We start from the raw sequence: 13,523 nt of genomic DNA, 5'->3' as shown, positions 1-13,523 counted from the left end.
ATGTTGGCGATGGTCCTGGGGAGATGCTGAGCTGACCAAAGGGTCCAAAGAAAGTAGCAGCAGCTGTTGGAAAAGGGGCCAGTCTGACAAAGGCTCTGCTGTCACCCGATACCCTCGTCCAGCGCCACAGCCTCTGATGGCTCCTCCAGCCACAGGCCTGAATGGAAACCCCAACGAGCCAGAGCTGCCCCCAAGCCTCCTTCCGTACCAACATTACTGCTCCCGTTGTCCACTCCTCTCCCAGCAGTCTGCACCTAGAGCCAGAGGCCCCCCACCTGCTGGCATGACCCCTCCTTCCCTGAGGATGCTCCTCTTCTGATGACCCTCCCCTGCTCTGACCCAGAAGCTGGGGGACCCCCACATGGCCATCGCACAAGTGGCCTGGCCACGAAGGGCAGAGCACACAGGGTGCCTGGAAGAGGGGTGAACTGATGCACAGAGGGCCTCTCCCAGCTGTTAGGCTCTCCAAACTTAGCAGTGTCACCCCCCCCACCGTGCCACCTTGGGACCCCAAAACAAAGAAGCAGGTGCACATGTGGGGTGGGGAGTGTAGGATGTTATGTCTTTCTAGCAAGCCTGGGGAACAGACATCACCCAGACCTGTGATCCCAGCCCTGACAGGGTAGACTCCAGGATGGTAGCCCAACCCCAGACCCCCTTGTGCCTTCCTGGGCACAGCCAGATCCTAACCTAACCAAGCCTGAGGATATCCCCTCAGGACTCAGGACTCACCCCCTCACCCCAGGGCTCCTCCTATTCCTCAGAAAGCCTGGGGTTTCCTCGGCCCTGGACAGTGAGACACCGGGTTCTCAGCTAAACCCAGGCTGGAAGACAGACCAATAGACAAATGGCTCAGGCAGCACGTGAGGAAGGAAGGTGAGCTGGCTGAGGCACATAGGGGTCTGGGGTCCCTCCTGGCCCTCCGGGGCCTGTTCTCCCCCAACCTATCCTTTCAGTCTCAGGCCTCACCAGACCGCCCTCACTCACACACATTCCAGCCACCCCAGACAGGCTACCAGAAACATCCCTGCCTACCCCACAACCCACCTTTTCTGCCTTTCAAATCCAGCTCAGGGTTTGAAAGTGCCTCCTCCAGGGAGACTTCCTGATAGCCTAGGCTGGATGAGAAGCACTTCAGGCACCAGCACCCTTGCTTTGATCTCTCCCTACTGCTGTGATGGGAGCTCCTTGAGGTCAGGAGCAGGTTCTCTCTTGGTACCCCAAGCACCTCAGCATCCTGGCCCACAGTGGGCAAGCCACAAACAGGGGAATGACAGAATAAATAAGGTCACCACAACCTGAGGGAACTAATTCAATGTAAGCTGAAGCATCTAAAACAAGGAGCCAGCAGGGATGTCCCTACGAAGGTGCCCTGGGAGCTCCAGACAGGGAGGCCTGCAGGGGCCCAGAAGGCCCCGAAGCCGTGGCCGGGCACCAGCCAGTACGAGTCCCTCCCTGCAGCCATGTGGTGGTGGATGCTGGCAACCTCCCACTCACTCCCCAGCCCATGGGGCTCAGCCCAGAGCCACTGCAGCCCTCGCACTGCAGAGACAGGCACGTCTGCATCTCTCCACCCTTCTGCAGAGGCAGCGGTGGGGGGCTGGCCCATGGCCCCAGGCTTGCGCACTGCATGCGAAGCACAAGTGCCCAACCCCAGGGCACCCCGGCTCTCTGTTCCCTGAGGCCACTGTCTTCAGCCAGGCTCCAGCTCCCCGTCTTGGCGCATGCTGGGGCTTTAATCCTACCCTATCGGCTGGGCAGCAGAGCTGAAAGGGAGGTCCAGAAAGCGGAGGGAAGAAGGCCTGCAGACAGTCCAGCGGAAATGGGTCTGAGGGCAGCAGCTCACTGGCCGTAACAGTGAAGTCATGGGTCCAGCAAACCACACAGACCCCCAGGTCAGCGATCCCTGGCATTTCTGTCACCCAAAAGTTGTTCCTAGTTAGAAGAAGGCTCTGGCAGAGAGAGAGGTTAGGCCAAGCCCTTTCTGGCATATGGCCTAGAGCCAGGCAGAGCTCCTCAGCAGGGCCCCAGCCCACTCTTGAGGACCTCAGTTTCTGGGACCAAGTGCTGCAGCCCCCGTCTCCAGGAAGCTCCACCAGAGTCCTAGGCCATTTTACTGTGGAAGACGGTACTCTGTAGTGATGCCTAAGTCCTTCAGAAGGTGACTGTGGCAAGGGGGAGGTGCCCCAGCCATCCAACTCCAAGTCCTGAGCTCTAACTGTGGCCTCTTCTGCTCCCTAAAGTCCTGAAGTCCTACAGCTTCAGCTGCCCTCCCCCACCCACCCCACACCCTAAAAACCCAGGGGATCTCCCAGGCCTCTGCCAACCCTGCCTGAAGAGTCCTTGCATCCTTGAGAGCACACACCCAGTGCACTGAGCTGGGAGAGGCCACAGCCACTGCAGGAGGCAGGACCCACCCTCAGGAAGCAGATACTCTAAGGGGCTGGTCCCAGGCTACCACGGCCCACACTCAAGCGTGAACCCAGGAGTGCTGCCTTGCCACTCCACACAGCCAGTCTGCAGGGGCGGGCAGCAAGCTCCCCAGGAGCAGTGGGTCCCAGACTTTTAGATACCACTCCATGAAAAGACTTGAGAGAGAGAGAGAGAGAGAGAGAGAAAGAGAGAGAGAGAGAGAAAGTGTGTGTGTGTGTGTGTGTGTGTGTGTGTTTGGTGTCTGTGTATGTGTGGTCAATCGCATGACTATTTCTTCCCCAAGAACATTAATAACTAGTACTAACATTATTTCATAAAAGAGACACTGTTACAACAACATAAACAAAAGTAGACAGACTCTCTTAATAAAGAGGGTTTGTTTATACTAAATGAACTGGATGCAGCTTTTATATTTGGGAAAACACATACACTCACATACACACCACATTGCCTCCTTTGTCATCATTTTCTTGCAGAAGCTCTTGCATTAGACTGCATCAGGAAACCTCAGGCCAACCCCTCACCCCAGAGCCCACCAAATATCCCAAAAGGGTAGAGGTCACACACAGGTGAGAATCTAGTGGGGGACAAGGGCCCTCAAATCTCCATTAATGGGGGAAGAAGACCCCTCCTTTAATTTGGGGACCCAAATCTGTCAAATGATCCCCCTCATAGGCAAGGAGTTCTTGGTCAGGAGGGGTCAAGAAAGGTCATTAGAGATTCCCATCTCATTTGCATGGTTCCACCAGAGACTTGGTAAGCCAGATAGTTGACCAGAAGAGCCCATGGCCAAGTCACACCACGGCTCAGCCTCAGTTTCTTCATCTGCTCAATGGGAATCATTATGACCTCACCTGGTTGAAGTTGGGATGAGAATTTTTACCAAGTACCTGGCACTCAGTAGGTATAGAATAAACCATGGCTGTTATTGCTAAGTTAATATTTGACAAAGGCTTCCCTTGGAGCAAGAAGAATATGCCTTTCCTTTTTCAACTGCCCAACCATGACCCCTAGCAGCTCTCAGCACAGAGCCAGCTTTGCTGCTCAGTCCACAAATGGGTGGCTTCCTTGGGAGATGGCAGCCTCTTTGGGGAGGCCCCAGAAACCCCAGCTCCCATGAGAGGGCTCCTTCCATGGCACAAAAGCAGCCCTCTGGGGAACGATGAGCCCTGCCCTTTGCTTCTGACCACCAAATCTGCACAGCATGCTGCATGGCATTTGTCCCCTACAGCAGGAGAAGAAGCAGGCTCAGAGAAGTGAACCAGACTTGCCCAAAGGCAGGAAGGCCTAGGGAGCAATGCAAATGCAGTTTTCTAAAAAGTCTTACAAGTGCCTGCCCCCAAGTCTGGGCCATATTCAGTGCCTCCCTCTTCCTCTTCCAGGGCCCTCATGATCTCCATCCTGCAATCCTACATCCCACATCCAGAGCCCCTGCCCAGGCTCCTCTGAAAGTGTCCAGGCCTGTCCTCTGTCAGTGCCCTGCTGAGTGGTTGTAGCATTGGCATCCTTTTCTTTGTACCTTTAATCCCAAAAGGAGACTTGCCAAAGAGGCTCTAGAAAAACACAACATACCAGGGTGACATCCAACAGAAAGCCCTCCTCCCCCAGGTGCCCTCTTACCTGGAGACCAGAAGCTTCCACTCAGCCTCTCTCTGGCTGATCCTATGTACTGCATGAGCACCCACGCTCACAACCCCACCTGAGCCCTCAGCAGGGACACTAGGGATGCTCAGGAAAAGCTGCACCCATTAATTAGACTCTCCCGAGAAAAAGTGAAGGGCCACCTCCTGCTTCACTAGCTGCCAGCATTTCCCCCGACCCCACCCTCACCCCCACCCTGTCTCCCTGATGGGTCCATTCCCTGAGGGTAGGGTGTGGTTTTGTTCAGTCCTATACCCTCTGTGCCTAGAAGAAGGCCCAGCACCTAGAGGGGGGTGCTCAATGTTCATTTCATGAGTAGAAGAATGAATAAGCAACCCCCATCACTCTACTGAGGGCCAAACTGAAGAAGCCCAGAGTGAGGGGAGGGGGGACTTACTTGGAACCACCGAGTTTATGTGTAAGATGAGTTAAGATTCACTCCAGAACTGTCTGACTCCCTCCCCTGCTCTAGGCTGCCCTTCTATGCACACATGTATGCACACACACACGTACATACACACACACACACCGCCACCACAACCCTGGCACTGGGGCATCATAAGCCCTGATCAGCTAGGGCTCAGCAGGGATTAGCTATCTATAGAGGCCTGAAATGGACACTCACAGGGGCAGGGTTGGGAAGCAGGACTAGGCAGGGATGGCAAGCTCCTGGGTGGCTTCATCGTACGGCCCTGCCCCACAGAGCAGGCATCTAGGGAGCACTTGCCATGTGCTGGGCCCTGTCCAAGGCTTTACTCTCCAAAACCAGTATGTGCAGAGGAACCATTACTGCCTCAGTTTATACAGGAAGGTCCTGCCACTTGCCCACAGACAGGGAACTGAGGACTGCCCGCCTGCCAAGTCCACGCATGGTTGTCTCTCCGACGTGCCCTTGTACTCTCTTCTCCTGTGGTGAGAAAGAGGCCCAATGCTGAGGGTAGGCCCCAGGGATCCTAGAACCTGATGGAAACAGAACCAGGCAAAGCCTGGCCTTGGGTTAAGGCAGCAGGGAGGGAAAGAAGCATTCTCTTTATATTGTCCAAGTCACACAGCTTGTAAGGGACAAGCTGGATCAAGACCGCCTACTCCAGAGTCAGGGACCTGGTTGGCTGCCAGAAATCAGAGATGGAAAGGGGGCCCCGATGGGGTCATCTGCGAAGAAGAGAGGAAAAGAGCTCAAACCTCGGCTTCTCTGAGAATCCAAGAGATACAAAGATTTCCCCACAAGACTTGATCAAATGTGGCCCAAATCTACCACCCAGACACCCCTCACCACTCCCAACCGTGCCCCTTTTCTTCAAAGGAACTAATGGTCTCCTGTGTTCACTCTCATCCTGCACCTTGGCCCACATGGACCCTTCCAAAACACCTTCTCCATGTCCCATGCAGCCCAGGAAGCACACCCTTCTCTGCCCGCCCCTGGGCAAAGCAGCCTTGGCCTCCCTCTGAGTCCAGGCATGAGCCAACAGACTCTCCTGGGTGGGGACTCAGCTCCCCCCTGGGCCCTAGCCCAGCCAGGGCACACTGGAGCTCGAGAAAGTCTAGAGGCCATGTTTCCACCCTCTCCATGCTCACTTTCCCCAGCCAAATGTCTCCCAAGTCCCCAAAGACACCCTACCAGAAATGATGGCTAGCTCAGAAGCCTTCCCTCAGCGAGCAAGGTGAAAGACCTACACCGATAACTCAGATTCAGGGAGAAGCTGCTCTGAGGGAAGAGGTCAGAGGAAAGAGACACAGAGCAGGGAGGTAGAGAGAGGCGGAGGAAAAGGTGACACTGGGTGGGATGTGGGCAGAGAAGGAGGGGCAATAAGAGTCCTCATATACCCAGGGACAGAGAGAGGAAAGATGTGGAAAGAGAAATGCAGAATATGGGGGGAGCACAGGCCCTCCCCCAGACCCGGATGGGCCCCCTTCCAGGGCTCCTGCTCTTCTGTGCCATATGGCTCCTCTTACAGCTGTCGTGAGATTAAGGATTGGTTGTACAGGCCTGGCTCCAGCTGAAGCCGATGGGGCTACTTTGTTAGGAGACCTTGACCAGCAGACGAGCATGGATCCATCATGGCCATGTGTCAGGGTCCTATAAATAACTGCCATTGCGCCTTCCCTCTGATGAGCATCTACTCCAACTCACCAGCCCTGGGCCCTGCCCCCTCCCAGCTGGGCCTCCCCACTCGCACCAGGCTTGGGGCCTGCCATGAGGGACAGAAAGAGTGCATACTCCCACCCCTGCCAGAGCCTTCTTCTTTGCTCATCTTCAGCCCAGCTCTGGCCCCCCTCTGTGAGGACTCCTAAGCAGTGGGCCTCAGGGGCAGGGCCCAGCAGGCCAGAATCCACCCCCACCACAGCTGTCCCTTCTCCCTGATCTGCCCCTCCCCCAACGGGCCTAGGCAGCCAACCTCTAATCCTCTGTCATCTGACCCAGGCTCCACCCTACATTGGCTCTGCCCAGACACCCTACTGAGGCCCAAAAATGGACAAAGTCATTCACAGAGGGTCCAACAAGCCAAACGTAATAGGAAGATGACCTCATGACGCCCAAGCTCCAGGCCCACGCTCTGCACCCCAGCACTCTGGGGGCAGCCAGGGGCTAGCAGGCGAGAAGTGCGGTGCATACTCAGACCCTCGTTACCCTTCCAATACACTCTTATGTCTCCTCAGGGCCAGAGGCCGTGGGACCTTTTGACAGTAAGCTCCACAGCAATCAGAGCCTCACACATCCCGCTCTGCACTGCACCCAGGGCTCTGCCCAGGACCAGGCACACACCACATGTCCAAGGCAGGATTTGCTGAAGGAGGGAAAGCAGAGGAGCACACAGCACAAATCAGCCCACCCACAGGCCTGCATCAGGGCTCCCCAGCCAAGCCCCCAAATGCTCTTTTGTTTGTCCATAAACAGTCACTCTGCACCTGCTGGGGCCAGGTAAATGCCTGGACACACACACAGATCTGCCCTCCCCTCAGGGGGTGCACCCAGACCAGTGATGCAGGGTCAAGGTAGGATGACATGGTAATGCCAAGCCAAGACCCAAGGAGAGACATACTCAGCGGACAGGAGAGCTGGCCCCATGGGCACCAGAGGGCAAACTTTCCTTGACTCCATTGTCACCCTCTGAGTCCTGGTGGATATTTGGGCTGAGAGGGGAAACTGGGAAAGAAGAAAAAGAGAGATGAGACCCTCCTACCTAAGGGAATATTATCCAGGCCCCACACCAAAGCCACCACTTGTCCCTGGTCAGGAAATGCCCTCCTATGGCAACGCAACTGGAACTGTCCCCATTACTCATTGGTTTGCCAGAGACGAGGCAGGGGCAGAGGTGCCTGTGAGACCACTGGCAATGTGAGTCAGATGGGGTCGTGAACACCATCAAAAGACGCTGGGGAGTTGACCCATGCTGCAACAATCTCTGAGCCACAAGAGGGCAAAGGGGAGAGGCTGGTGTGCATTGAGGCCTCGGGCTTCCCCAGAAGGGGGTACTGCGGCAGAGCCAACAAAGGAGGGGCCTGAAGGAAGGCTACTCTCTGGCTTCTGAGAGTAGGGGAGGGTCTCCTAACCAGTGCGCCGTGCCAGAGGGGAAGACAACAGCAGTACCACTAAACAACCCCAGTCCCCTGCAGCTCAGGCTTGCAAAGGGCCAGCCTTTGGCCAAGGCCAGCATCCATGGCCGACCAGCTGTCAGCCAACTGTCCATGCCACAGACCAGGAGCTAAAGAGAGAGCGGTGGCAGCTCAGTGGAGTCAGTGATGACCTATTGCCACTTACAAGGAGGGGACAAATCTCATGCCTACTGCCCCTGAAATTAGCGAAAGATGTTGCCGCAGAGACAAGACAACCAGGGCAAAGGGGACACCGAAAGATCAAAGGGGAGCCAGAGAAGAGTAGGACATCAATGGAGTGGGGGCGGGGAACTTGTCTCACCTAACCTGCTACCCATTCATCTTCCTTAGCCCCTGAGGAGCAGGAAGTCGGCTTAGCCCATAGCTGCCGGCTCCAGGCACCTAGATGGATTACCCGGTCCTGGGCAGGAGGAGGCTGGGGGGAGGAAGCAAGGGCAGCAGCATCTGCCCCCCTCAACCACAACCAGAGCTTATTGAAGTCCACCCAGCCCCCCGCCAGTATCTGTGGTGCTCTAATCCCTCCTCCCGCCTGGGGCAGGAGGTGGGGGAGGGGGGTCGGTGGGAAGGCTATACAGGGGCTGAGGCAGGCCAGATCCCGAGCTTGGCTGATGGCCCTAACCTCCATGCAAACCACGCATCTCCTTAGCCTGGGACTACAAGGATGAGCACCGGGACTCGCTGGGAGGCGCTGAGGAAGCTCTAACCGCCCCCCCATCACGTGACTGCATCCTTAGGGAGCCCGAAGGTCTCAGCTGCAAAAGTCATTGTTTATAAACAGCCACAGACTGGTTGAAGGAGGCCGGCCTGTCCTCCGGTTCCCACTGCTGCCCGAGTGTCGGGTGGGAGAGACTCCGCTGGGGGGCACTGAGGGACCACCCTGGCTGGAGCACAGAATCTGCAATCCTAGATTTCAGAGTCCCAGTCGGCAGGGGAAGTGGCGTCAGCAGCTGGCGTGATCCAATTCAATGAACCAGAGGTGGCTTGGGATAGAAAGCTGAACAGGCGCGGACCCCCGCCCCCCAATGCTGCATTTCCTGCACTGTCAGGGTGCCACGGGAAGCCCAGGCTCCATTCCCTTCGCCTGCTACCAGTTGCTGTGGACACTGAGGGGTCGGGTTTCCTGCGGCGCCCCCCACGCCCCCGGTGTGGCCCCAGCTCCTTCGGGCCAGCTCCCCACCCAGGTGGTGGGCTCCCGGAGCCGAAGCCACCACCCCCTTCCCAGCCGCGGGAAACGCAAAGCCGGGGCTCGGAGGAGGGCACCTCCGGGAGGGGCGCGCAGTGCTGTGCTCCCCGGGGGCCGGGCGGGAGCGTCCGGGCCTCCGGCACCTCTCAGGAAAGGAAACCCGATCCCTCCTTCAGCCCGCGGGGACAGAAGGTGGAGAGGCGGGTGGGGAGGAGGGAACGGCGGGCGCAGGAAGCGCCCAAAGGCCTGGAGCTAGACCGCTGGCACCCGAGAGCTGAGGGACAGCCTCGGGATTCCCGGAGCGGAGCGGCCCTGGGACACAAGGGGTAGGCTCCCTCCCCCTAGCAAGAGCCCAGCCCGCGTGGCCCGCGCAGGGCTGCGGGACTAGGGGCGCCACCTCGCCTCCCAGCCCCCCGGCCCTCGGCCTCCAGGGCAGGATTTACTGGACCTCGCGCCCGGAGAACAGCGTGGGCCGCCTCTTCTCCGTGGACAGGCAGAGAATATACAAAGCTGGCGGTGGGGAGAGCGGGGTGGGGGGCGAAGGAGGGGGTGAGAGGACAGCTGCGCCCTCTTCTGCCCCCGCTGGGGGTGGGGAGACAGAAGACGCGGACCGGAGAGGCGCATAGAACGTCGGGGGCCGCAGTCTATGGAGAGCCCCGAAGGCTCTCGGCAGCGGTCGTCCGGAGGTGACAGCGCCCGATCCCGGGTGAGGACCAGCCCCTGCGGGGGGAGGGACGGGAAGTAGGGGACAGGTGGCTTGGACCGCGCGGAGGCCGGGGATCGGGCTCGCTCACCTTCTCCTGCGCGCGCGTGAGCTTCTTCTGCACGTTGCTGGCGATCTTCCCTGCCGTCACCCCCTTGCTGCCCATCTCAGCCATCGCGGCTCAGGCCTGGCCCGGTGGCGGGCGCCGATCTCCCAGCCCCCAGCCCCTAGCAGCGCGTCCGGCCCCGGCCCCGGCTCCGGCTCCACGCTGCGCGCTAGACAGCCGAGCCGACTGACGGAGGCGGAGCGTGCGCCCGGCGAGCGAACGAGGGGGCGAGCGACGTGGGGACCCAGGGAGGGACGGACCAAGGGAGGGGCAGGGAGGAGGGGCCGGGCCTCGGACGGCGGTCAGCGCCCCCCGCCCGCCCCCTCTGGACTAGACTCTGCCTTTTAAAGGGCCATTGCGGGCCCGGGAACGCTTGGCTAAGAAGGAGGGAGCGGTGCGCGCGGATACCGGGAGCTGCGGCGAGTGGGACTCCTGGGACACTCCTATGACACCGCCCCGGGGCGGAGACAAAGATGCCTGTCCTCCCCGGAGACGAGGCCACTTTGAGACCGGTGCGTTCAAAGACCAGGGTTTAAGAGCTACGATTGGTGCGTGTCCCTGGAATCAGAGAAACGCCGACTGCGAGCGCGCGGAAAAAAGCCGCTCCCCTTCCTGGGGCTCGTCTCTGGCCTCTCGCCGGACGTTCCGCCTCCTCCTGGCCTATAGACTCACCGGTTTCCACCTGGGTTCTCTGGGGGCCTCTGGGACAACTTCACATCTCTGTCCCTGGCACCTAGTTCCATGCCAACCAGGATCTCCATCTTACCATTTGCTGATTGTTATTATTACTACTACTAGTACTACTACTATTACTACTACTACTATTTAACATTACTAAACGCTTACTGTGTGCCTGACACTTAGCTAAGTGCTTCCAGGACAGCCCTAAGAGGTGGGTGCTATTATCATTCCCCTTTTACAAATGAGGCATATGGGGCACCTGGGTGGCTCAGTGGGTTAAGCCTCTCTCTCCTGGGATCAAGCCCTGCCTCCTCGGGTTCTCTGCTCAGCGGGGAGCCTGCTTCCTCCTCTCTCTCTGCCTGCCTCTCTGCCTACTTGTGATCTCTCTCTCTATCAAGTGAATAAATAAAATCTTAAAAAAAGGGGGGGGGGGCACCTGGGTGGTTCAGTGGGTTAAAGCCCCGCTCCTGGGATCGAGCCCCTGCTTCCTCCTCTCTCTCCCTGCCTGCCTCTCTTGCCTACTTGTAATCTCTGTCTGTCAAATAAATAAATAAAATCTTAAAAAAAAAAAAATGAAGCACAGACTGGCCTGAAACCAAATCTCTTGATTCTGCACTTTAGGGTCTCAAACACTACACTGTGGGCTGTCTTCTCTTCTATGCTGGGGGAAAGAAAAAAAAAAAAAAATGATTGATGATCATTATTCAAAGAGAGGATAAAGTTATTGCTAACCAGCTTTGCCAACAAATCAATGACACTCATTCGAAATTTGTAAGTATATATTCAATGTACTGATTCCTCTCACACCCCTTCCCCAAGTCACGTCAGAGACTTTGAAGGATGCCACAGCCCTTTGCTGTCCTGGAGGCCAAGGACAGCCCTGGAGGATTTCTCAGAGACTTGGTGGAGCTGAGTGGAGAAAGGAGTCCTGGAGGCCCTGCCAAGGACAATGGACAGAAGCCAGGGAAGGGACCCCTGCGAGGCTCCTGGGAGGAGCAGGAAAGGCTTTGCAGATCATACACCAAAACCCTTCCTCATACAAGTGGAGAAACTGAGGCCCAGGAGATAAAAGGTTCTGGCTTCCCTCTGCCTGGAAGTCCCCCCCGAACTCTGGCTGCTCCTCCTGGTTCTTCCCATTACTGCTCAGCACCCACAGAGGATGATCGTAACCTCCCTCCTGGCCTATTATTACTCCTCTTTTGCAGAAAGATAGACTGAGGCTTGCTGAAGGTCACAAGAGATAAGCAGATATCCAAACCCAGGTCTTCTGGCACTAAAGCCCTCAGCTGAAACACTGAACTGCTTCCCAGAAAAAACACCAAGCACTGCACGAATGGAAAGCATTCTGTCAAAATTATTATTATAGACTCATGATCGATTCACAAGTTACAAAAACAAAATCTAAATGACCCGGCCTGAGTTGCTAAAGCAACTTTCTTCTAAAATCTCAACATGCTTTCACCTCATGGTCTCTTTTCCTAATTTTATGATTGCCATTTTTCTAACCATTCCCTAAGAGTGATTTCTCCCAACACTCCTCCGAGGAAAGGAGCAGAAGTCAAACTGTATTCCAGCTGGCTCCCAGGGAACAGTGGGAGATTCTGCTTTGCTGGACTTTGGTGTTTCAAAGTATCACTTAACCAAAAAAAAAAAAAAATTAGAAGCAACAGTTATCGGCAGAATAGAATAAGTTAGCTTGCACAGCAACGGAAGGGGCCGTTGAGGGATCATTCTAAGCAACTGTTGCAGGGCTATAGCAACATGAAAATAATGCTTACAGTATAATTGTGAGTGAAAAGGAGAAGACCAAAAACTGGGATCACTATCCTTGCAAGCACTAAAAATAAATACAAGTGCTCATGATCCAAGACTCAAAAGGACCATGCACAAAAGAAATAGATGTGTTTAAGGTTAAAGCATTATGGCTGATTCTTTCCTCTTAATTCCCTAAATATTCCGTAATATGCTATTTGGCCTTAATAACTAAACACACACACAGCTCTATCTTTAAACACGGTAATCCTTTTTTTTTTTTTTAAGATATTATTTATTTGTTTGACAGGCAGAGATCACAAGTAGGCAGAGAGATGGGCAGAGAGAGAGGGAGAAGCAGGCTCCCTGCTGAGCAGAGAGCCGGATTCCATGCGGGGCTTGATCCCAGGACCCTAGGATCATGACCTGAGCCAAAAGCAAAGGCTTTAACCCACTGAGCCACCCAGGCGCCTCCTAAGGAAATATTTTTGAAAATAAAATAGAACTCTCACAATACACAAGAAAAACACTAAGACCCCAATATAACTGGGCAAATAGCACAAATGGACAAGTCACAAAATTGGAGATTCAAATGATCAATAAACAGGTTTTAAAAGTTCAGTCTTGGGTTGCCTGGGTGGCTCAGGTCGTGATACTGGGGTCCTGGGATGAGATGGAGACTGCATCAGCTTCCCTGCTTCTCCCTCTCCCTCTACCACTTCCCCTGCTTGTGCCGGCACTCTCACTCGCTCTCTCTCTCTCTCATAAATAAATAAATCTTAAAAAAAAAAAAAAAAAGTTCAGTCTTGGGGCACCTGCCTGGCTAAGTGAGAGCAGCATGTGACTCTTGATCTCAGGGTCATGAGTTCAAGCCCCACATTGGGTATAGAGATTACTTTAAAAAAAAAAAAAAAAGCAAAAATTTAGATGTCCAGTCTTATCAGGAAATTTAAAACGTATTCATTAAATCAATGAAAATATCATTCCTCCCTCCACTTTCATCAAATCAGTGAACAGTTTTTTAAGTTACATTACTTAAAACCAGAAACACAGACACTCACAGGCACTCTTCTGAGAGTATAACAGAAAATGGAATTTCTGGAGAGTGATCTTGCAGTATGTATTAAGATTCATCAAATGCTTTCATTCTTCAATCCTAGAATTTCAAGTCTAGGAAATAAATAAAAATTCAGTAAAGTTTAATCACACAAACTTCTGTCACCTTAATTTATGATCATGCAAAACTGAAAACATGAGTGTTAGCTATTTATTCCCCTATTTATTGCCATTGTTTACTGTTATTATTCATGTTTGCTCTGTCCCTCAGTCTCCAAACAGTTCTGAGCACCTCCTAGGTACCGGCCCTGAGCTGGGCTTGGCAGAAACGGTGGTGGGTTCCATAGGGCTCC

General features: G+C 55.0%; 1 protein-coding gene across 23 annotated transcripts in view; it reads right to left on the bottom strand.

The window, feature by feature from the left end:
- Positions 1-10,104, bottom strand: part of BIN1 (bridging integrator 1) — a 54,056-nt gene extending 43,952 nt beyond the window's left edge. For 3 of the 23 annotated variants that reach the window (XM_059166572.1, XM_059166574.1, XM_059166578.1), the window contains exon 1: positions 9,667-10,102. In XM_059166572.1, the coding sequence (XP_059022555.1) occupies positions 9,667-9,750 (84 nt within the window). In that variant the 5' untranslated portion in view covers positions 9,751-10,102. Of the gene's footprint in view, positions 1-9,666 lie in introns of all 23 variants that reach the window. The other 20 variants (XM_059166577.1, XM_059166582.1, XM_059166571.1 and 17 more) reach the window with 13 other exon arrangements.
- Between the last annotated feature and the right edge of the window lie 3,419 nt (positions 10,105-13,523).

This window comes from Mustela lutreola, chromosome 3 (genome assembly GCF_030435805.1).
Source record: "Mustela lutreola isolate mMusLut2 chromosome 3, mMusLut2.pri, whole genome shotgun sequence".
Taxonomy (NCBI): Eukaryota; Metazoa; Chordata; class Mammalia; order Carnivora; family Mustelidae; genus Mustela; species Mustela lutreola.
This window is presented reverse-complemented; position numbering and strand designations above follow the sequence as displayed.